Source organism: Haliotis asinina, chromosome 11 (assembly GCF_037392515.1).
Source record: "Haliotis asinina isolate JCU_RB_2024 chromosome 11, JCU_Hal_asi_v2, whole genome shotgun sequence".
Classification (NCBI taxonomy): domain Eukaryota; kingdom Metazoa; phylum Mollusca; class Gastropoda; order Lepetellida; family Haliotidae; genus Haliotis; species Haliotis asinina.
The window spans coordinates 50619448-50645255 of NC_090290.1; the positions used below are offsets into that span (position 1 = coordinate 50619448).

General features: G+C 40.1%; 1 protein-coding gene across 2 annotated transcripts in view; it reads right to left on the reverse strand.

The window, feature by feature from the left end:
* The window catches only part of LOC137255880 (uncharacterized), a 46566-nt gene extending 21776 nt beyond the window's left edge, over positions 1-24790 (reverse strand). The window contains exons 1-3 of one of the 2 annotated variants that reach the window (XM_067793462.1): positions 24404-24790; positions 10311-10919; positions 7471-9874 (exon numbers count right to left, since the gene is read on the reverse strand). In XM_067793462.1, the coding sequence (XP_067649563.1) occupies positions 9469-9874; positions 10311-10870 (966 nt within the window). In that variant the 5' untranslated portion in view covers positions 10871-10919; positions 24404-24790 and the 3' untranslated portion in view covers positions 7471-9468. Of the gene's footprint in view, positions 1-7470; positions 9875-10310; positions 10920-24403 lie in introns of those variants that run through there. The other variant, XM_067793461.1, reaches the window with a different exon arrangement.
* Positions 24791-25808: the final 1018 nt, after the last annotated feature.

The following is a 25808-nucleotide window of genomic DNA, read 5'->3' on the forward strand; positions in this document are numbered from 1 at the left end:
GAGGTTTTCTGTATTTAGGTCGGTAGCTAAAGTTGTCATTTTGTCTGCCAGAAGCCCAGAAGGTGCGTTCTTGTACGAGTAATTGTTGTTGAATGTATAAACTAACGCTTAGTCTCTCAATATATAAAATTTTGATTTTAACGAATAATCCCACTTAAACAGAAAAGGAGAAAAATAGCCCGTGTGAGATGGAATGGTTGGAGGAAATCTAGACTTGCTTTAATTAGAGCTTTCAAGAGTTTGGAGAGCTTGGTTTGTGGATATGAGACTACTGAATGATTATTTATTATTATGTTAATATATCGTTACTAAAGAAGTTAATGGGGGTTTCATTATCTTAATATGCCGTCTTTAATTACAGCCAGGCGGTATTGGTCCAGCAGGTAACATGAAACAGACACAAAATCTTCAACTGGTATGAATAGCGTCACTGTGAACAAATCTGGTCAACACACGAAGACACGTTTGTTCAGGTCATACTTGTCCCACCACACCCAGAAGACGTGACCCGACTTAATCAGTTTATAGCGTGTGGAGAAGTCGTTATATATCAACGACCAAAACAGCGAGCGGCACATAAATCTCAGTATATAATAGGGAACCAATGTAAGGAACATCCCCCTTTTGTCCTGAACGTGTATTCCAAATGACCATTGGAACTCTCGTGAAAACGGATGAAAAGTGTGCACCCCTCCTATCTCCCTCTCAAAAGTGTGCACTCACCTTTCTCAAACAGGTGCATCCGACCCTGGAACCCATGGCTGTTCATATCATGACTTGTGTTGAACTTGCCTCAAGTCCGAGTGTTACATGGTGACCGTATGAGAACTGTTTACTGTGTACTTAACCTAGAACCCGCTGAACTACTCCCTCCCCACTGTTAGATTCATTGAACGCCTGAGCGAGTCTAGGGGTTACATGGATATCCCCATTGTGTGAGTTACCTTGTGACATTGAATGATTCTCTCATCAAGCTTCCACGCGTGTGAATTGCTTAACGGCATCCGGTCAAAAGATGTCATTCGGATATGGACTATTCATCCATTTCATCAACTTATTCAACCATAGCCAATCTAAGAATGCTGCATAGAAAAATACAGGCTACTACTCATTGGACGTTTGTGTACACACTCATGTCATTGTATTGTGAAACACATAGAGGGTTCATACATAGAAGGTAGCACCAGCTTAAGGAACCGTTCATACGTTTTGACTAGGGGCAATGATGACTTTAATATACAATGTGAACAACGCCAGTAGAATATATAAACAAAGCAAGTTACCCCCACCATTGCGCGGCGGTATGTCATGTCAGTTTCAATGATCCCCCGTCCGTACCTCCCTTACTTTTTAAGCTTAATTCTTAATACCTTGAATTAAAAAATTGCTGACCGCGCCTAGTACATGATGATAGCCCCCGGTCGCGCAATTTGGACCCAGGACTGGTTCTTGAATATCCACCTGTTACCGGAAATCTGGTACCGGAAGTAAGCCGAGCATCGTCTCGCACATCGCATGTTGGGGTGCGCTAAGGGAGCCGGGAAGCAGCTTAATACCGGAAGTAGCGTCCCGCGAGACTTACTCTCTTATAGAAGATCTGGTCAAATACAGGTCAACTCATTCAAAACTTAAACTGCATAAACCATGAAAACTAGTACATGTAATTACTTATCCTCAGCTAATATACAGCAGATCAATATGTTCAAGACCAATTCCGTCTCGAGAGTGGTCCAAATGTAGCAGACATACTTTTGATAATGACAGATGAGCACTTTCACACTGCGAGTGAGTGAGTTACGTTTTTACACCGCACGCAGCAAATGTTTCAGTTGTATGATACGATGACATGTGTCAACCAAGTCATCAAGTCTGGCCACCCGCTCTCTTATGACAAGCATGGGTTACTGAAGATGATTTCTAACCCAGATATTCACGGGTCCTTTCACACTGTGAGTTTCACATACATGGGCGAAACGAATTTTTCTTTATCCATATTGACAAACTGGACGTTGAAAGTTCTATTCAAATATAACATTTGCATGAAAATGGTATGCTTGCAATATTTTGGGGTTCTGCTCAGACACTCTCAAGAATCGTAAACCAAACTACATGAGTGAGTGAGTGAGTGAGTTTGGTCTTACGCCGCTATTAGCAACATTCCAACAATATCACACCAGGGGACACCAGAAATGGGCCACATACATTGTACACCATGCGAAGAAACGAACCAGGGTATTCGGCGTGATGAGCGAATGCGCTTTAATCACAAGGCTGCCGAGTCGCTCCTTCTCCCCCTCAACCAGTCCCCTTCCACTCTTGCAGTAGAAAGGTCATGTAATTGTTTCTTTGGCCCGAAAAATGTAACTGCCCTGTCATTTCTTATGATGTGCAGGTATAGGTGCCATTTGTGTATACATGTCATATAGAATGAATGCTCGTCCATCTTGTGTTCCTGGGGCTAACATTTACTGTTAGTTACCTGGTGTTTTAAAAGGGTATACGGGATTGCAAGACCCCTGTAAAGTTATATTATTATAAAATATATTTATGCAAAACGTGTCGCCATGATTTATCCTAAACGGTCATGATGTCAGGAAAATCGGGATGACTCAGATTATGCTCAAAATGTTCGAATATAAGGTTGTGTTAATGTAGAATACAGACTCAATTTATTTTTCTTATCTCTGCACAAACAAATGAGAAATTACGGAATCATTTTATCGCTCTGTTTATACTCATAACTGCATACACCAACTCTAATCTTTCCCAGGATCAGTCGTTTGGTTCAATCCGAGGTCAAGGTCATTTGAACAACCTGTGTAGACTGTCAAGTGAAAGATTTGACGGGATGTACGTATCACACACTCTACATTGTAGCAAATTCGCATACATAGTTTCGTTTGCTGTGTCTTGCTATTGACCAATCAGAAGACGATACATTTACCTTAAGTGTATATATATATATAATATACATAATATACATAATATATATATATATATATATATATATATATATATATATATATATATATATATATATATATATATATATATATATATATATATATATATATATATATATATACACCTGGAAATTAATCAAGCAACACCCCAATTTTTTCTATTGGAGCAACTTTGAAGTGTTCTGACAATCAAAATATGCCGGGTTGATATAGTTTGACACTTTTTTATTCAACAGACGATCTCTGACAAACAACTTAAAGGGAAAAAGTATCAAGACTTTGCTTTATTGCAACGAAATCCAAATTCTTAAAACTGTCTTAAATTCATGAAAAAATGGACACAATTTACTATTCATCCACAGACGTTGTTGTCAGGTGTATTAACACAAATGTCACATGGAAAGAAAGAACAGTCATCTGAGAGTCTGCACACCGACTTTCATCAATATCTAGTGTGTCCTCCCTGCGCACGCACCACCGATTCCATACGCCTCCTCATTCCTTGGATGAGTCTCCGGATCTGATTCTGGGGGATCCTGTTCCACTCCTCATGCAGGGCAGCCGTCAATTCGTTGAGATTATGGACTGGTGGGTCTCTCTGCCTCACACGACGGCCAATAAAGTCCCACAAATGTTCAATGGGGTTGAGGTCAGGGCTCATGGCAGGCCATGGAATTCTGTCAATTGCATTTTGCCGCAAAAAATCATTTACAGCATGCGCCCTGTGAGGTCTAGCATTGTCGTCCATAAATATGGGTCTCGTTGCCAGAGGATGGTTCTCAAAATGAGGTACCACAGCCCTGTCAAGAACCTCCTGTTGGTAACGAACACCGTTAAGGTTGCCACGGATGGTAATGATATCCAACTTGCAGTTCATGGAAATGCACCCCCATACCATAACGGAACCTCCCCCAAAGGCCACAGTCTCCTGGATGTTCCGTGGAGCCATTGCTGTGTTCCTCTGCCTCCAGACCCGAGTACGACCGTCCACCATGTGCAGCAAGAACCGGCTCTCATCTGAGAAATGGACCTTCCTCCAAGAGGCAATGTTCCAGTGCAAACGGTCATTACACCAGGCCAGTCGGGCTGCCTTATGGGCTGGAGACAGTCTGGGTCGCTTGATTGGCCTCCTTGCCCGGTATCCTGCAGCTTTCAGACGATTCCGAACAGTCCTGTTCGAGATGGGTCTCCCTGGAAGCCACTCCTGTCTCAACCGAGAGCTCGAGTCGAAGGACCTGCGCCGTACAAGTCTCAGTAAAGCTCTGTCCTCCCGGACTGTGGTCTTCCTGGGTCTTCCTGGTCTAGGCAGGTCTTTAACTTCATTAGTGGCCCGGTATTTTTTCAAAAGTTTTGAAATTATGGAATGATGTCGTCCGATTTGAGTCCCGATTTGTCTTAGAGACATACCAGCATTCCTCATGCCGATTATTTGCCAACGAGTGGCCTCTGATAATTTCCTACGTGCCATGACATTGAAATGAATGAAAAACCGAATGCAATCGACAACCTGCGCTTGTAAACACCCCAGGGAAAAAGTGCATTTTTCGAAAGTTGAGGTTAAAGCAATGCACGTGCGCTGTGCAAGCTTCACGCGCGTCATATCAACCCATGAAAAGCTCATGCTGTATGTCAATACATCAAAATTGAATAATCAATCATCAAAATTACTTCGTTAAACTTTGTTAAGTTTTTATGTGTGTTTGAATTTGGTGTTGCTTAATTAATTTCCATATGTATATATATATACCAACAGGAGGTTCTTGACAGGGCTGTGGTACCTCATTTTGAGAACCATCCTCTGGCAACGAGACCCATATTTATGGACGACAATGCTAGACCTCACAGGGCGCATGCTGTAAATGATTTTTTGCGGCAAAATGCAATTGACAGAATTCCATGGCCTGCCATGAGCCCTGACCTCAACCCCATTGAACATTTGTGGGACTTTATTGGCCGTCGTGTGAGGCAGAGAGACCCACCAGTCCATAATCTCAACGAATTGACGGCTGCCCTGCATGAGGAGTGGAACAGGATCCCCCAGAATCAGATCCGGAGACTCATCCAAGGAATGAGGAGGCGTCTGGAATCGGTGGTGCGTGCGCAGGGAGGACACACTAGATATTGATGAAAGTCGGTGTGCAGACTCTCAGATGACTGTTCTTTCTTTCCATGTGACATTTGTGTTAATACACCTGACAACAACGTCTGTGGATGAATAGTAAATTGTGTCCATTTTTTCATGAATTTAAGACAGTTTTAAGAATTTGGATTTCGTTGCAATAAAGCAAAGTCTTGATACTTTTTCCCTTTAAGTTGTTTGTCAGAGATCGTCTGTTGAATAAAAAAGTGTCAAACTATATCAACCCGGCATATTTTGATTGTCAGAACACTTCAAAGTTGCTCCAATAGAAAAAATTGGGGTGTTGCTTGATTAATTTCCAGGTGTATATATATATATATATATATATATATATATATATATATATATATATATATATATATATATATATATATATATATATATTCAGAATACACACACACACACACACACACACACGTGTGTGTGTGTGTGTGTGTGTGTGTGTGTGTGTGTTCTGAATATATATATATAGTATATAGTATATGTCAGCATTAGGCATTTACTAGTAGTCACATCATGGCCTGTACACATACACCAGTAACTATACTCTGAGAAAGGATGTCACTACTTTTAGGACCATGAGCACTCATCCATGCCTTATTTTGTCATTTGTAAAACAAGCGTCGAGCGGCCGAAATCGGCCGGGACATTGTATTGAATCTCATCCCAAATTCCGTAGCAAGCAGAGCAGAACGGGTAAACCTGGAAAGGTCAATCGATTTCTTTCTTAAGCGTTACTCTTTTCCGTATAAGCAACATAATCTTCACATCGAAGGGTTAAAAATGTTGCTTTTGAATGAGTCAACAAGTACTAAATATTGAGTAAATTATTTCTTTTTTTCAATAAAGAATAAACAGATGCAAATATTATGAGAACGATTATGTACTTCGTGACAATGGTTCAGTTAGTAGTTCCATTAACATCGACTTCGTCTTCAAGAGCAAAAGATTGAAGCTATTCATATGTAAAGGATAACCGCACTATTTTCTGACATACAAGGTCATTTAGAAATTGTCATATTTGACATATGCTTTCATCATAGATTACACTGATTAACATAGGTTTTGTTGGGTTGAATCCCATTCGCATTCAATCATCTAACCCTCTCAGACACCGCATCTTCCACGGAGAAAGTTTAATCTCAAATGTAACATAAATTGTAGTAATTGTTTTTCCACAAGCACCACTGACTTCAAAACACTGGCTTCATATATGTCATCTATATTACAGGTCCCCGTTGCAAGCTACGCGTTACTGTTGTTTGGAAATCCAAGGACCCTTTCCACTAAGCATTAGTAACTTTACGACATATCTTAACACTATACTATATTATTTGCTTACGACTGACGTAGTCCTACGAACACTATGTGGATACAGTTCCTGATAGTCTGTGATCTTGCCATGACGTTTTATTATTTAATGTGGTTCGAGTCATCAACGTGGTTGCGCTGTGCAAAGTACATTTCTTATGTCCCATGCAGTGAAGACACTTGAATACTTGGATACTGATAAGGGTACAAAGGGTTCAAACACAAGTGGATTGATGATAACCTCTTGTGGATTGATTTTGTTTCTACTTTAGTATCCTGGTCCGTTTAGTTAGAAGACGTCATATGACATAATGGCCTCGTAAATACTACGTTACCTCTATTTGCTTTTCTTCTTTTATATTCGCAGTGACAAACATCTGCGGGTACTGGCCAAAACGCTATAGCTAAAAGTCGTGTTTGCCAATGAAGACCTAGGTGAATTCAGTGCGGAAATAGGTGAGTGAGTGAGTTTAGTTTTACGTCGCACTTAGCAATATTCCAGCTATATGGCGACGGTCTGTAAATAATCGAGTCTGGACCAGACAATCCAGTGACCAACAACATGAGCATCGATCTGTGCAGTTGGGAACTGATGACATGTGTCAACCAAATCAGTGAGCCTGACAACCCGATCCTGTTAGTCGCCTCTTAAGACAAGCATAGTTGCCTTTTATGGCAAGCATGGGTTGCTGAAGGCCTATTCTACCCCGGGACCTTCACGGGTCGGAAATAGGCTTTTGTTTAGCTTCCTTTACTTGGGAGAAGACTGCTGAAGATTGTTAATGAAAATTTACAGGAGTTTTAAGGACAAAATATGCATGTACACATAATGACTGTTTTGTTTATTTCCTTGGGTGTTTTAGTTGTTGTTTTGATGTGGTTTGCTTATATATATTGTATTGTCACATGAATTGTGCATATAATGGCCTTTCCGTAACATATACTGAAAAACGGAAGAACACAAGATTCGAAAAATGCGACCTCATAAAGTATGCGTTCATGTTTGTGCCTCCTATTTCAAAATTTGACAAAATCAGAGTTGCGTTTCTTATGCTGTTCAGTATATATGCAAGCAGAGGATTGTGTGTGATTAATGGATATTTAAAGACACGATAGTCACACTAAGTGTTATAGATCCATGAAAATAATACTATTATTCTTAAACGTTAATACAATGAGAAAATTGCATGCACAATTGCTGTCATGAATAAAAACCATCTGGTCGGCGGGTATAAATGGAGCATCACATATAATACACTAGTTGTGTATGAGTATATATGTAAAATAAACAATGTTTTTATGCCTTTGAAAATACGTACTTAATATTACTATTAAGATATGCAATAATGAACATAAATTATCAGAATTGGATCACACGTTGATCGTCAAAATAACGATTTGCGATGTTATAGGGGTGTTAAATACCTACTTATATAGATTTCAGATGTAACGTTACTAAAGAACTATGTGTGATAATAGTTGTGTTTTCTGTGTGTGTGCAACCTGGGGGAATGCCTTAACGGCAAATGATGGAGAGGGACCTTAGGTTTTCTAAAAACTTCGAAAAAGTTTGAACCGACCAGGAACAGACAATTTCACCTCAAATCAAGTAGTTCTATAGTGCCTCACAGTGCCTCACAGAACATCCTACCATTTGACAGACGCTATTCCTACTTCCAGGTACACACAGAATGAATGAGTGAACAAATATTGCATAATGCTGCATCAGCAATTTTGCAGTATGATATTCTCTTAATCGGCAACAACGGTATAATGGATTATACATAAACCTGGGGTTACGGTATTGTATCATCTTTTATTCCATGAAATAGTTATACTTTGTCAACCGGACCTTTGACAAGAAACGAAGTGGCAAACATTAACAAAATGCCAAGAGATGTCAATAAATCTGTCTCACAGTTCCTGAACCACATTATTTCCCTTGCAGCCTTGACCTCGCTCCAGTGCTAAAGCCGTAAATGAAGCAAGTCTAGATTACCTCAGGTTCTGAATCTGCCATCTCACTGGAGCTCCGTGTCAGTTTAGATGAGTTTATTTGTTACTGTTTAACTCAAGTTTATTCAGAAACTAAGAGTTAGTTTAGATGTCAGTAAACACTGGACAGAATGTGAAGGCTTGTTTGTGTATGAGTATTTGAACGTCGCGGTATTATCCACATTTATGGCGCCCACAGAGTATCTGACATCATGACCATCATCTTACGCCATTTTGATACCTTGACAAACATCTCAACATAGCACCGCATCCTTTTAGTTGCCTCTTGAGACAAGCATGGGTTGCTGAAGAAAACCCGGAACTTAAAGATGATTTCGCGACAATGATTCAGGCACATACCTGCTATCAGATATTACACATTCAGTGGTTAAGAGATCTTTATCGTCAGAACCATCAGTCTACAAATAACATGAGATCATGTTAAAATGCTCGTCCAAACAACCCTACAACATGGATTCTATGATCAGTCAATCTTTCATCATTTTCCTTCAGCCCAACCCTCTCTACCCTGTTTAAAGCCTAAGTTTGTCAGGTTCAGGTGTCGACCTCACAGGAGTTCCTTTCCACATGAAATGGGGTTACATTTTTTATCAGACAGACATATTTTTAAAATTTAGCTATAATCCAATCGAGGATCCAATCCCTTGGAAACAACATAACGCTTGAAGATAACGGCCCAACACCTTCCATGTTGCCTGGAAGAGGATGTCGTGTTATTAGGTGCCTGACATAAAACCACTCACAAAGAGAACACAACATGTAATATAGAAAATACACTATCGAAAGAGAGAACGTCGTGCTTTGCACGTTCAAGTAATCTTCACAGAATATGTTAATTTGGTAAGGCACTGTTGAGGGGACTCCTAATCACGGAAATGGACCGACAAGGTTACTTTGAAGCTATAGGCAGCTCTGCTGTTGGACGGACCGATTGGAAAGTCATCTGATGGCAGTATATAAACACATGTTGGGTGCAATGGTTGCCCGAAATAGTTCACATGGTTAGGTCCTCATCAGAAGAACCTGGAATCAGCAGCATCAATACACAGGCTGTATCAGCTTCTTGTCTCCAAAGTAGATGTACCTGAAGACCTCACCAGCAACGCATTTCCACATCCGAATTTCCCAGGCGTTGAGTTTTTGCCCAAGGCTTTGCCTCTTTGATGTTTCAATCCAAGTTGGAACGACAAAGTTGGACTTCTCCCAGTCAAAAGGTTTCGAGCCATACATAGACTCATCAGTATTTGGTAGAGTCATTGAGGTGACTTCTGTGTGCAGAAGAGTCTCGGATTGGTTGAGAGGTACCTTCGTGTCCCGTTTACTGGCATCTTTCGATGTTGCAATTCCTCTGTACCAGAGTTTGAGAAATTCTGCCCAGGGTTTGGCGACTATGATGCCAGTGCCAAGCTTGCCAGGTGCTTCGTATCCCATAGTTACGTTGTACCTGGAAGTTTTACAGCAGTCAGTCATTGACGGAATTGCCTATATAACGTACAAAATGGAATGTTAGATGTTAACACCAGAAATTAACCAGCGTCGATGTCAGCACAAGCACGATCCACTGTGCACTATGCGCGAAAGGCAAACGTGATTACTAGCATGCGAAAGAACGAATGAAACTGACCAATAACACCTGGTGCTCCCGAAAATGGTAAAGATGTAACCAGTAGAACAAGCAATAATAAGGATAAAGACGTTTCCACTTCACACTTTATTGTGGTGATGTACGTTTTAAATAACATAATCATTTGCCCAGTCCTCTATTTGTACATACTATTCACACTTCCATCGGAAAATGCAAACGATCGGGAGCGCCAGGTGTTCGTGAACAGGGGAATCATATCCTGAAGGAATAAGTTGAAATAACAAACACAACTCACTTGAACAATGGTGTGAACGGCTTGACAACAATGAGGTTGATGTCGATGAAGATGCCACCGTATTCCATGACTACTTCGAGTCTGGCGACGTCAGCCTGCTGCTTAGAGTCATTGACTGGAGACCCCAGGATGGTAGTAGGGAGGGTCCTGTGGACAGGTGTCAGCTCTGGAAGACGTTCCACGGTCTGGTTCCAGTAAATGCCCTCTGGTTTAACAGTGTACCAGAACAGCAGGCGTTTGGGTTTCAGAACTTTACGGATGGACAGTAACGACACAAAATGATGAAACATCAGCTCCTTAGGGCCATTGAACCACGTAACATGGACTATATTTGTGACCACTGTATTGTTAGTTGTTGTCGCGTTGAGCTCCTTTAGGAAGGTTTCCTTCTGAGTGTATTCAAAGACTTCTGGTGTTTGTCCTTTCACCCGACAGATGCCGGGTAGAATGCACTGGTTTTTTATCGCAAATGTCCGCACTCTTAGCTGTCCAAGTGCAGCAGCGTTCGTCACGAGACTTAGAATCACCATGGCAATAGTAATCGCCACCACTAGCATCATATTGAATGGTTGGCGTCGTTATGGGTGCTTTGGCTGAATATAATACCACCTGGAAAATGAAGAAGGGCTTCGTGTCAACCAGGGATGAGACTATGTTCACAATAACGTTGAAATGATACATCGAGGAGAAATGCAAGCCGTTCAGTTCTGTGATGTGTCATTCACATGGGGAACAGATGTCAATATTATGATTACAACATGTCATTAAGTGACGTTTAGTTTAAAATGGTCATGAAAGAAGGATTTGGGGTGATATATAATGTATTACGAATAAGGTATATATGTTTAATCCTGACACAGGATGTTGATCATCACCAATCACACAATGGTAAATATCGTGTGTTACGGAAAACACACATGTGCCTATTCCTGAAAGCTGTGAAGCTTATTTACGGCGTCCATAACAATGCCGGTTTTCAGTTGGGCGATGTAAAACCCAACTCACTGACTGCAACTACATTTCTGAACCAAGTGACACATTTCGGTGATGGCATGGAGCTATTAGTGAACAAGATACGGGAAAGTATGATTGAACATGCTTACGAATGTGATCATCAGCTCATTAAAGAGTCATTTCTAGTCATAAATGTTTCCCAGTCTACGTGGTGATGTGATGAAACAAGTGTCACCGTATCAAATGTGATCATCAGCTCATTAAAGAGTCATTTCTAGTCATAAATGTTTCCCAGTCTACGTGGCATGTGATGAAACAAGTGTCACCGTATCAAATGTGATCATCAGCTCATTAAAGAGTCATTTCTAGTCATAAATGTTTCCCAGTCTACGTGGTGATGTGATGAAACAAGTGTCACCGTATCAAATGTGATCATCAGCTCATTAAAGAGTCATTTCTAGTCATAAATGTTTCCCAGTCTACGTGTCATGTGATGAAACAAGTGTCACCGTATCAAATGTGATCATCAGCTCATTAAAGAGTCATTTATAGTCATAAATGTTTCCCAGTCTACGTGGCATGTGATGAAACAAGTGTCACCGTATCAAATGTGATCATCAGCTCATTAAAGAATCATTTATAGTCATAAATGTTTCCCAGTCTACGTGGCATGTGATGAAACAAGTGTCACCGTATCAAATGTGATCATCAGCTCATTAAAGAGTCATTTATAGTCATAAATGTTTCCCAGTCTACGTGTCATGTGATGAAACTAGTGTCACCGTATCAAATGTGATCATCAGCTCATTAAAGAGTCATTTATAGTCATAAATGTTTCCCAGTCTACGTGGCATGTGATGAAACTAGTGTCACCGTATCAAATGTGATCATCAGCTCATTAAAGAGTCATTTCTAGTCATAAATGTTTCCCAGTCTACGTGGCATGTGATGAAACAAGTGTCACCGTATCAAATGTGATCATCAGCTCATTAAAGAGTCATTTCTAGTCATAAATGTTTCCCAGTCTACGTGTCATGTGATGAAACAAGTGTCACCGTATCAAATGTGATCATCAGCTCATTAAAGAGTCATTTCTAGTCATAAATCTTTCCCAGTCTACGTGGCATGTGATGAAACAAGTGTCACCGTATCAAATGTGATCATCAGCTCATTAAAGAGTCATTTCTAGTCATAAATGTTTCCCAGTCTACGTGTCATGTGATGAAACAAGTGTCACCGTATCAAATGTGATCATCAGCTCATTAAAGAGTCATTTATAGTCATAAATGTTTCCCAGTCTACGTGGTGATGTGATGAAACAAGTGTCACCGTATCAAATGTGATCATCAGCTCATTAAAGAGTCATTTCTAGTCATAAATGTTTCCCAGTCTACGTGTCATGTGATGAAACAAGTGTCACCGTATCAAATGTGATCATCAGCTCATTAAAGAGTCATTTCTAGTCATAAATGTTTCCCAGTCTACGTGGTGATGTGATGAAACAAGTGTCACCGTATCAAATGTGATCATCAGCTCATTAAAGAGTCATTTATAGTCATAAATGTTTCCCAGTCTACGTGGCATGTGATGAAACAAGTGTCACCGTATCAAATGTGATCATCAGCTCATTAAAGAGTCATTTCTAGTCATAAATGTTTCCCAGTCTACGTGGTGATGTGATGAAACAAGTGTCACCGTATCAAATGTGATCATCAGCTCATTAAAGAGTCATTTCTAGTCATAAATGTTTCCCAGTCTACGTGTCATGTGATGAAACAAGTGTCACCGTATCAAATGTGATCATCAGCTCATTAAAGAGTCATTTCTAGTCATAAATGTTTCCCAGTCTACGTGGTGATGTGATGAAACAAGTGTCACCGTATCAAATGTGATCATCAGCTCATTAAAGAGTCATTTCTAGTCATAAATGTTTCCCAGTCTACGTGGCATGTGATGAAACAAGTGTCACCGTATCAAATGTGATCATCAGCTCATTAAAGAGTCATTTCTAGTCATAAATGTTTCCCAGTCTACGTGGTGATGTGATGAAACAAGTGTCACCGTATCAAATGTGATCATCAGCTCATTAAAGAGTCATTTCTAGTCATAAATGTTTCCCAGTCTACGTGTCATGTGATGAAACAAGTGTCACCGTATCAAATGTGATCATCAGCTCATTAAAGAGTCATTTCTAGTCATAAATGTTTCCCAGTCTACGTGGTGATGTGATGAAACAAGTGTCACCGTATCAAATGTGATCATCAGCTCATTAAAGAGTCATTTATAGTCATAAATGTTTCCCAGTCTACGTGTCATGTGATGAAACAAGTGTCACCGTATCAAATGTGATCATCAACTCATTAAAGAGTCATTTCTAGTCATAAATGTTTCCCAGTCTACGTGGCATGTGATGAAACAAGTGTCACCGTATCAAATGTGATCATCAACTCATTAAAGAGTCATTTCTAGTCATAAATGTTTCCCAGTCTACGTGTCATGTGATGAAACAAGTGTCACCGTATCAAATGTGATCATCAACTCATTAAAGAGTCATTTATAGTCATAAATGTTTCCCAGTCTACGTGGTGATGTGATGAAACAAGTGTCACCGTATCAAATGTGATCATCAGCTCATTAAAGAGTCATTTATAGTCATAAATGTTTCCCAGTCTACGTGTCATGTGATGAAACAAGTGTCACCGTATCAAATGTGATCATCAGCTCATTAAAGAGTCATTTATAGTCATAAATGTTTCCCAGTCTACGTGGCATGTGATGAAACAAGTGTCACCGTATCAAATGTGATCATCAGCTCATTAAAGAGTCATTTATAGTCATAAATGTTTCCCAGTCTACGTGGTGATGTGATGAAACAAGTGTCACCGTATCAAATGTGATCATCAGCTCATTAAAGAGTCATTTCTAGTCATAAATGTTTCCCAGTCTACGTGTCATGTGATGAAACAAGTGTCACCGTATCAAATGTGATCATCAGCTCATTAAAGAGTCATTTCTAGTCATAAATGTTTCCCAGTCTACGTGGTGATGTGATGAAACAAGTGTCACCGTATCAAATGTGATCATCAGCTCATTAAAGAGTCATTTATAGTCATAAATGTTTCCCAGTCTACGTGTCATGTGATGAAACAAGTGTCACCGTATCAAATGTGATCATCAACTCATTAAAGAGTCATTTATAGTCATAAATGTTTCCCAGTCTACGTGTCATGTGATGAAACAAGTGTCACCGTATCAAATGTGATCATCAGCTCATTAAAGAGTCATTTCTAGTCATAAATGTTTCCCAGTCTACGTGTCATGTGATGAAACAAGTGTCACCGTATCAAATGTGATCATCAGCTCATTAAAGAGTCATTTCTAGTCATAAATGTTTCCCAGTCTACGTGGTGATGTGATGAAACAAGTGTCACCGTATCAAATGTGATCATCAGCTCATTAAAGAGTCATTTATAGTCATAAATGTTTCCCAGTCTACGTGTCATGTGATGAAACAAGTGTCACCGTATCAAATGTGATCATCAACTCATTAAAGAGTCATTTATAGTCATAAATGTTTCCCAGTCTACGTGTCATGTGATGAAACAAGTGTCACCGTATCAAATGTGGTCATGCTTGTTTTGATGACATGACACCAACACATCGGCTCTGAGGTGAATATAATACATTATATATACAGAGTGCGAAATAGTTTCCTAATTTTGCAAACCAATCGGGCGAACTATGAATGCTACTAGCCAACAAATCAATTCAATAGTCCAACTCGGACTGTAGAAAGAGTACATGATGATATAGATGAAAGTAAGATATTGTCGACATGACACGGCTTTCATCATTAAGTTGTTAACACGATGAACGTGGTTACCAAGCCACAATCATGCATCATTAAAAGGTGTAACATAACTCAACAAGTCGGAGATAGTGATACATTTACAAAGTGATGCTATTAATATCCACTGGCCAGTCGGGTCAGTGAATGTAGAGATTTACTGGCCCGGCTGGATTTGTACTAGCCACGGGCTAGCGGGCGTGTGGTTGTTTCGCACAATGAGTATATATCCAAACTATTCCGAAAACGAATACTGGGTAATGAATAAAAAATACGTGCTTAACTGAAGTAAAATTGTGACATTGATACACATCACGACTATTGTGTAAGAAATAAGAATATTGGAGAACGAATACCAAAATAAGTAAGTAAAGAATCATGTTGAATAATATTCAGTGAAATAAAACATATTCTTTGGCCATTAAAGAATATCATGACAATAACCAATGACCAATTTACTGTGAAAGTTAATATATACGAGTGTTGACAATTATAAATATATTCCATTTTGCATGTCTCATTTTGATATGGTACACTCAAACTGAAGAAAATTCACTACCTTTGCAAAGAAATCCTGAATATTCCATTCAAATAAATTCACGCAGGTTTCGCATGATTCGCCGAATACGCCCCCGTAAATATAGCAGGTGTACGGTTTCAGAGGATGTTAATAGTATATGAAGCCACGATACTCAGTAAGACATTTGTCATTAGTGTATTCTACAAGTATGTGGTGTTGCCAGGTAACCAGTTTTGGGCAAATGCGATTTGAACGCGCCATACGGTTTGATTACTCAAATGAGATGTGAATGAAATTTGCAAAATTCTAAATACCGTATGAAAGGTAACACTTTGATATATAGCACTTTATATATGGCAACATGTTAGTTCACATGGGAAGTATTTGATGAAGGGGAAACTCGGCAAGTGCTATCTACCCTAGGTAAACAAGTCATATCACATTGATATGATATGATAGATAAACCCGTACATTACTTCAACTACTCCACACATTTCCGCTCCAAAACCTTATCGTGACCTGTCGTCAACACGTCACCTCTCCCAGCAATAACCAGACACCCATAAGTTGTTTATTTGTTTTATTGTTTAATGACCTGTTAACACAAAATAGGCAATGTTGTGGTACACATATGAAACGAAACACAAGATTACTGATACGGCATTAAATTCCATTCAGTGCTCTCAAAGTACGGGTAGGTTCCAGTACTCATATAGTATTGTTAAAATTAACAGTACGTACCCACACGCACCCACACGCGCGCCCTCTCGCGAACACGCACACACCATGCTGTCTGTCGTGACTTAGTCTGTCTCACATTCCCTGTAGGGCATTAGTTTCCCTAGCGCCCATCCTTTTTGCAAAGCTAAACTCTAAGTGAAGGAAGCCTCGACTTCCTCAGGTTCTGAATTGTCCATCTCAGTGGAATTTCTGTTCGATTCCAAATTGATTAATTTGTTCCTGTGAAATACTATATTCAGAGACTGAATATTAGTCGACTGATTCAGTTGACTTGAATTACAGTGTGTGTTCATTCTGGAATTACCCATGCCTTTCCATTTACCATTCCTCATTTAACTCCCCTTGCTGTAGCGGAGATATAAATAGTGATAGAATGATAATCATCCCAACACAAAGACAGTAAGGATAACGACGATTTCCAAGAAATCGATGGCTGACCAACTAAACACTGCACTGTTCAGAAAAGATAACGAGGCCTTCCCCACGTGACAGGATATCCGGGTACATTGCACGTGACTATGGCAACCGATACTGAATAATAACACACATGAGGTATACTATTCTTGGTCAACTGAATACAGGCTGTGTCCTGAATTCCATGGTACAATACAGATTAAGTCGTTCGTCATCAAACTATCCACTTCCACGGAAGATACTTTGCATCTCCAAGCCAAGATGTGTAATTTAAAGTGATAAACATGGAAACCAACAAAGGAACGCATGAAAGATCCAGTGTTTCTTATTTTTTGTTTTCGTTTATTTTTCACAAGGTATTTATTGCATTGTGGGTGAAATTTTGGAAATACATATAGGCAAATTTGTACTTTCATGTGTTCGATGATTCCTTTCCATGAGCATATTTACCACAGGTAACATACAAGAGGCTTCGTCAGTCACCTCGTACCTTAAAACCATCCGGAAGTATGAGGAAAACAATCAATTCGAAATACAAATAATAAATGAGGATATAAACAGTAAAGGATATTCGGTTCCCTAAAGACATTAAGTTCCAAGGAATCCTAGAAGATTCGGGTTATAATTGGTCTTACCCGCCCATGTTTGTAAGAGTGAGTGAGTGACACGACATCGTATCCCATTTACGTAATTGATGCTCGTGCTATCAGTCACTGGATTGCGTACAGGTTGCCTCCATGAAGCTGAAATACTGCTTAGTGAGGCGAAAAACACCAAACAAAAAAAAAGTAGTGGAAAAGTTCCGGTGGCTGAACTGGTTAGGCGGATGACTTTGTGTGCTGGCGCTTAGGTTCCTAACCCTAATCCCGGATGGGACTTAAACCAGCCATCAAAAGTACAAGAATCTGTACTTTACTAGGAAAGTGTAACCCCTAATACATATGTTACAAACAAATGTGTAAGTGTACTTGCGTAAATATATTGTAACGCTGTGAAAATAGTATTACAATAGCTTGAGATCTGATAATAGGAATTCACGTCAAATATGATACATCCACACTTAAATATCGTGACAGTACATATTGATCATATTCTGTGACAAATTCAAAAATAATCGTAAGCACTGGTTACATTTATTGCAAGTCGTTACGCGAAACGCTTATGCCATGCAGCTGTTGCATATTGGATTCATGTCAGTATATTTATCGGGATATACAATGCCCTGGATGCCAATGAGAAGAAACATTGCTTACATTTAAATGCAGTATTAATAGCAAATTCTTAATTACATGAAACGGGTCTGTGAATGTAATTAATTATCAATATCAGACCTCTTGCTTTACTACTGGGTCGACGAGGTAGTACTGTGGTGAAAGTGTTCGCTCGTCGAGCAGATGGAACGGGTACAATGTTTCAAAAAATCATATACATGTTTACAATAACAGGCATATGTATCGACCCTCTTGTCAAACTCATCCGGTCTTAATGGAGTCTAATCAAACACATCATCAAATCTGAACTGGAGCGTATGAATCTGCATATGAATTAGCCCCCCTTGTCAACTTCAGCCATTCTTCATGGCGTCAAATTGCCATCCTGTCTGAATTGGTCCACATAACAGGCATATGTATCTTGTCAACCTCTTGAATGATCTGTCCGCTCTTCATGGAGGAAAACATCGTGTCTGAATTGGTCCACAGTGCCTGTCCAGAGTATGAAAGAGTCTGAAATAGTTTACAGCTAACGGGCTAACTGAGGGCAATTATACCTACCAGGAAATTGAAATGTTGTGGATACAGATCTGTCCGTGTAGCGGCCGCCATAAACTCGTACGCACTACTAGATCTTCTGAAGCAATCCCGTTCACACGAAAAGTTGACGTCTTCACTCAAAACGTATCTGTTCAACAATATCAGTCAAGCGTCCTAAATTTGACTCTTCCTGTCTCGTCCCATTATGCATGCACCACGAGCGTGTTCAGCCGGGGATGGCGTTTTATTAAATGGATACATTATTATGTTTTACAGATTAAGACAAATGCATCAGAGGTTGATAAGTTGGATGGTCCTGACAAAATCAAAATGATGAGGCGTGTCATCAACTCGGTAACCCTTGTCCCTTCTACACGCTACCTAGACAGCAAATGAGGCTTCTCCCTGGAAACCTTGCATAGGTGAACCCACTAAGAACTTTCAAGAGAATATGGAGACTCCCTAGCACTGCAGTCTCTTCCATCACCCAAAGTCTCAGACCAAGGGCACGCAGAACTGCGGGGTCCGATATGGATCTATTCTGAATATGTTTAAAGCATGATTTTCCATGACGCCATGGACGCCATACTGCGTCAGATGGCGACACACACTTGTGGATAAACCTAGACTAACACGCGCTCTCTTCAAAGCACAGAGGATGTTAATCGTGCTATTTGGCTTATATTAAATATATCGTATGAATATTACCATTGTGTGGCCCGAATATCCTAGTAGATATCACGATATCCAGTTATGTATGTTGGTTCGAATCTTACACCAACTATCGTTACTTTACTTTTCAGTTTCAGGATATATGTGTATGTTTTCCTTTGATATTTCTGATTTCTTAGACTGTGAGTTATTCTGAAGAGGATATTTACACGTGACATTTTTGTTTAAATATAAACCGGCATGGGTGGACACAGCGTTTTGAGCAGGGGTAAGCAGCCTGTAAGCCCCCTCTGGATCCACCAATCAACCCGTTAATCCTCAGTGAAAGTTGAAACGGTATGTTTACACAATACAAAAATAAACGATAATAAATAATAAAATAAAATAAACTGCAACCAAGCATTAAAATCCTCTACGCAAAACAACTAAAATTCAGCTTTTATCGCTCCACGTAGTCTTGTCTGTACTGGGTGCTATGCCCGTGCATGTAAAGTAATTCTATCTCTTACAGAGGCAAGTCGAGATAGACGGACAGACTGTTATTACATTGTCTAACAAAGTATGATTTAAACTATTAATTATTACCTTACAGACTTACGCTCCCCTCTGCGTATGCTTCTTGATTCTTCCAACGTGTACACATCCACCCCAGTCGTCTTCTTTTCAGCCCCTACCGCGCCCAAAACAACGCACACCTACACTAACGCTTCGTTCCTGAATATATAAATTTTTTATTGTAACAAATAACCCCATCTAAATTGAAAAAGAGCCCCAGGGTGACCGGAGACTGAACCCGGGGTAATCTAGACTTGCTTCATTTATGGCTGTAGCATTGTAGAGAGTGCTAGATTGTCGGGAAAATAATGTGGCTTGGGGACTGCGAGACAAGACTAACGAACGCTGTGCTTCTAGATGTACTTATACGTATTGTCCCACCAACACACCAAAACATGCAAAACAATACCTCTGTAATCTGAAACTACATCTGCAAAGACGCTCCAGTTGCTGCAAGGCAATGTGTTGACAGTAACAGGCATAATTAAGTCAATAAGCATTTTTTTATAAACGAACTGACAAAGTAGTTTAGAAGGGAGAAATCTATCCGGGACTTGTGATTATTGAGAAGAACTAGCCTCTGAAATGTACACATACATATACTAGTACAATAAAAAGGGGTTCCGATTTTGTTTTTCATTTTCCTGAAACTGTGGAAGTCTAGACTTGCCTCTCACATTGTAGGCTTGCATATGCCACATTGGGTGTATTTGTTTCAGGGTCTCTACGGTTTACTAATACCGGATGTGTGTGCGTATGCGAGCAAGTGGTGGCGGATGTAGGTTCAAAATTCAAATACACCTAATACTTTAGTATCTTTATCCACTGAATTAACATATTAAAAGTCGGGGCCCCTTACTGACACACAGAAAACTTGTCTGGGTAGCGTCCCTATTGGAAAGAGCCTTTAGAAGCCTGGGTAAATCATTTAGTATCATCTGTGTCATCTCACACAATATAAGGAGTCGCTCCTCACCCCGTCTTCAAGGGTAAGTATACAAGTAGCCTATTACACAGAGGTTCTTTATGAACAGCGTGTCTACAGAAATAACTAAACGTGTTTGTGTGACCCATTTTGGGAGTCTGGCATTTTCTGCATCCCAATACTCTAGAACAGAGCTGAATTTATTACTATTTTCTTCCTTTTTCCATTTGACTATCTAATAAAGTAAAAACAGTGGCTCCCAAGCTGATGTTCAAAGGTATTTTCCAAAATGATCATGATCTCGCTAGTCTGTGCCTGCCGCCTTTCCCGTCACAAAAGGTTTTTGAACCAGATATAGGCAACACCCAAAATGATTTGTATAGCCTGACCATATACCCTTAAGACTCTTTCTGATACATTGCTGGTAGGACAAACTGAAATCTTGTCATGGTACGTTTGTTATAAAATTATTCCGCAGCTCAAACCCTTTTCTGTAATTACAATAGCTATCTCCTAGACAGCACGTTGTCACCCACGCAGGAGTAAATCGCATTCAAGCCAATATTGATCACACGGCTTCTGGTAGAGACGTGCGAGGAGCCAGCGAACTGCTAGCCTTGCTAGAGGGCTGTACTTAAGGCTAGGCCCATACATAGCAACTATATCCTTAAAAGAGACAGGTCTAGGTAAGCGGACAATGAAGCTAAAGACGCTAGTTTTAAAGGAATATTTATATATTTATCAATTACCAATTACACTATTAATTATTACCATAGATACTTGTGCAAGTCTGTTGTGTGTTCTATGTTTATTTGAAACAGTGCACAGTGAAACAGTGAAACACACGTGCAGCATTGCGCTTTCACGAAAAAGGTACTACAGGCACCCAGCGTTGTTGAAATGAGAAGGTGCGTCAGGTTAGACTGGCCATTTTGGTATTCGCCCTTATCGATTATTTTTGCCGCCCGCTTTTAATAATTTTCACTTCTACAAAATATGGAGGTTCTATTTTGTTCCAGTTTGTATCTGTAACTTGACTGTTTCTCATAAAATCTGCAACATGATCAGTTTGAGTTTTGCGTTGAAATGTCATGGATCGACATGCTTTTCTTTAGCAACAAAAACCCCGATTCTTGACATTTTGTTAAATGAATAATAGCAATATGAGATAGGGTAGACTAAGGTCAAATATCTGAAATGAACACATTTGACATACATAACAGTTCCTAAATTATATTCATAAAATAAATTTTAAAAAAGCCAGAGAATTTCTTAATTTCATGGAATATCGCCAATCTAACCGTGACAAGTACTCTAGACTTGCGTGGCCAGTATATTGGTTTTACGGTCGATATGACGGACCAGGATGCGGACAAAGACTGGTGTGTTAGTTTTACGAAGATTTGAACAATATCCCAACAGTACCAGGAGACGGACACCTGCAATGGGCTTCACGCATTGTACCAGTAAGTGTAATCGAACATGGGTCTTTGTGCTACCCCCCTCACTCCCCAAACACCCTCCCCTTCCTGATACAGGGTTGGCATCGACTGTAGCATTCTCAGTGTTAGAAAATAAACTAACTTCAAGCTCTCCAATCAGCGGGCTAGTCCGTTTTGTACAAGCGTATATGCCTGTTGTTTTAATTAATCCCTCATTAGCTGTATGACTAGTGGGAGTATGACTAATGGGACCTGACCGTGAGAGGTACAAACCTCAGAAGGTAAATGTGTGCTTGTGTGTGCATGCTCGTGTATGCGCGTGTATGTGCGCGCCTGTGTGCATTGTTGGCGTTGCACAGGTTAATAATTTCTATGTAGGACGTGCAGTCATGCAGATTATTAATGAAGATATATGTTACAGGTCATAATATACTACATAAAACATACAGGCAACAGACGTAGCGTGACAAGGGTGCATTTGGGAAAAGGCACAGCTGGATCACTACATTCAAAAGGAAAGAACAAGGGTGTCTCACCCAATGGCCGTTGTCAATAACACCAATACCACGGTGCTAATAGGAAGTCTCTGACAACACCAGTATCTTTGAGGGATGTGTCTGTTGTGTTTTGGTATGAATTAATCAACAAAAAGCTTTTAATATTTATTAATTAAGAGGATACGCCACACCTTTATGACCTTACAGACGTGTGCAAATCTGCGATAAACACTTGAGGTATGCATATACGTGTATTTAATGAAGTGAAACACACTTCAAGATTATTTCTTTTCAAACAAGAAGTGACTGTGATATGTCTATGGATAGTCTGTGAGTTGAGGGTGGGTGGTTTTACCTCCAGTTTAGTTTTGTGCCGTTTTTAGAACATTTAGCAATATCATGGCTGGGAACACCAGAAATGGGTTTCACACACTGTACCCAGTTACTTCCAGCTACGGGCTGGTAATAAAGGTAGTGGAGACTTGCCGCCAGTCTAGGTAATCCAACACTCCCCGGACTCGAGGTCACTAGCTCTTCACCCTTACGTCCATGAATGTGTAGTAATTATATCCTGTAGAGAACAGGAGCGTACCCAGGATAGAAATGAAGTCTCCTCACCACTGGACGTGGTAACATAATCAAGCAATGACAAATGCTTTCAGCTACCATCATTATTCTTCTTTTTATCAAAACATATAGAACAGACATTCCATGTATTGTCGTATGTAAACTGTCACTATGCAGTAACCTATGGAGAAATATCTGCAGACTAGTGCTAGTGCTAATCTGTAGACTAGTGCTAGTGCTAATCTGTAGACTAGTGCTAGTGCTAATCTGTAGACTAGTGCTAGTGCTAATCTGTAGACCAGTGCTAGTTATATCGGCTGAGGCCAATAATAATTGTTCAATGCAGTGTTAGATGTAGTGAATACATATCAAATGCCAGAATGTTTGATTCTTATCACTTTATATATGAACATAATTCGAACAAATGACAATTAACTGTACAAAGAAAAGAAAGTCTTAGGAGTGAACCTATGTCATGTACAGTCTTAAATGAAATGAAAAGCCAAAGGCGGCTACGCTACTGGAAAGGCAAGCTTAGATCTAACGACCACCCCCACCACACCACACCACACCACACCACACCACACCCGCCCCACCCATCACCCCTTCTGAACACACTTAACGATTTTTAGGTTAGCGTTGGCGGGGCCGGGAGAGTCGAGATACCTGGATCCGCCCATGACTCAGCCCTGAAGCCAACCCTTACTCCTGCCCAGCCAGCCTCCTTCACCACTGCCTTCCAACAAAGAGAGACAAAAACGACTTTCGTGTTTATAAATAAATTAAATTCAGGCGCAATCTCTCAAAGAGACATGCCAACCATCTCGACTGAATTCATACCTGTGTTTGGAATAAAACAAAATCTTATTTATTACTCAAGTGTTATTTATTACTCAAGTGACATTTATTACTCTCTGGTGTGAGTTTTTTATTATGAATTTTGTACTCCCAATTGAGGGTGTTTTCGAAAAGACCCAGAAGAACGTGGTGCCCGCCCTACCCCTTCCCTATCCGCTCCTTACCCTTTCGGAAACGTAATCATTTCTACATCCTACAAATGCCGGTGAGATGAATTTCACAGCCTGTCACATTTTGAAATACAATTAAACTAAAGCTCTGTTTTCCTTTCTAGAAGACTACCAGTATGTGTCGCGAGCGGGTTATTACAGTGTTAGGATGTAAAACAATAAGAACTGACAACGCATTACCTGTATGTTTCCACGGGTATCAATACCAGTTCCACGACAGACGCTCAAATGACATTCATCCCAACGAAAGGCGTACGTGACAGCGAAAGCTTGGCTTGTAAGTCCTACAACACAATAATACTCCGTGCATTGATTCAAACAGACACCATGTATTCCAATGTCGGGTCGTCCCGGACGTCGCTGTGCAATGGCCACACGCTGTAGTTCTGAAATGTAGGATCAAACACTGCAGCTACCCGTTTCGTGTCGCCACTGGGCTGCGACGTCACACGGACGTCCAATAGGATCAGAGGCTTTCACAAGTCATACAGGTGTGGCGGTCCTCTTAAACCAGCCTGTTAGATTGTGTGTGTGCTGCCCAGCTGCATCCGCGCTAAATATAGCACTGATATGGACAATACTCACATGAACACTGATAGCAACATTCACGTTTTTGACCCGGTACAATAAACAACTAAAGCGTATCTTCAGCAGTAGGCACTAGCCTTGCTTCAAGGCCCCCTGCATGTACAGTGCATTATAATCCTATTCTTTAATCCTGTTCCACAAGATCCATGGCTTTCCAGCTATTCTCCCACTGGCTATTCCTCAGTGTAGAATGAATGAATGAATGAATGAATGAATGTTATCTTCCCCCGGAGTGACTGGAGTGTAACGGTTATGGCTATAGGTGCCCGGCAAGAGCCTGATGAGGTCAAGATAAGCGGACAGGACACCAGTCTATTATTTATATATTTATAATTAATTACTACCTTAGATACGAACAGGTAATTGAGATAAAATGCAGGTATGTATCGTAATTCTATACTTTAGAGAGACCAGTCTTGATAAGCGGGTAGAACGCCAGTCTGTTAGAGACAATGTGTTAATTTTATTTATACGTTTTATTTAAAATTTATCATCTAAACTACTAGTTATTTCCTCATTACCTAATGTCATTACCGTATGTTACCATGTTACCCTAAGCGTCTGTCATCATCAGCCGAAAACTACCTAACCCAGTTAAAGATTTCGGGATAAATATCAAATTGTCACACCGGCTAGCTTGACCATCAGATTCACCAATGGTCAAGGAATCCCCACTAACCTGGAACTCGTTTCACAAACCTCTCGTAAGTCTAAGGCCTCGTTGCTTTTCTCGTTACTTCCTATGTTACAGTATAGGGGTACGATTGCTATGAGAAAAGGTACGAAATCTTAGACGTGCGAAAGCTTTGTGAAACGGGGCCCTGTCCATCTGTCCGTGTCGGCAAGCACAAGATGTGACAAGAAGCTGTGTTTAAAGGCCAGGCAGTCTGTGATTTATACTGCTAGAAATCATCATTGAAACTATAACGTGTTGCCTTAGAGTCTTATGCAACTCTTCCCTACAAACCCTGCCATGACCCTAGCGTTTTATAATGTT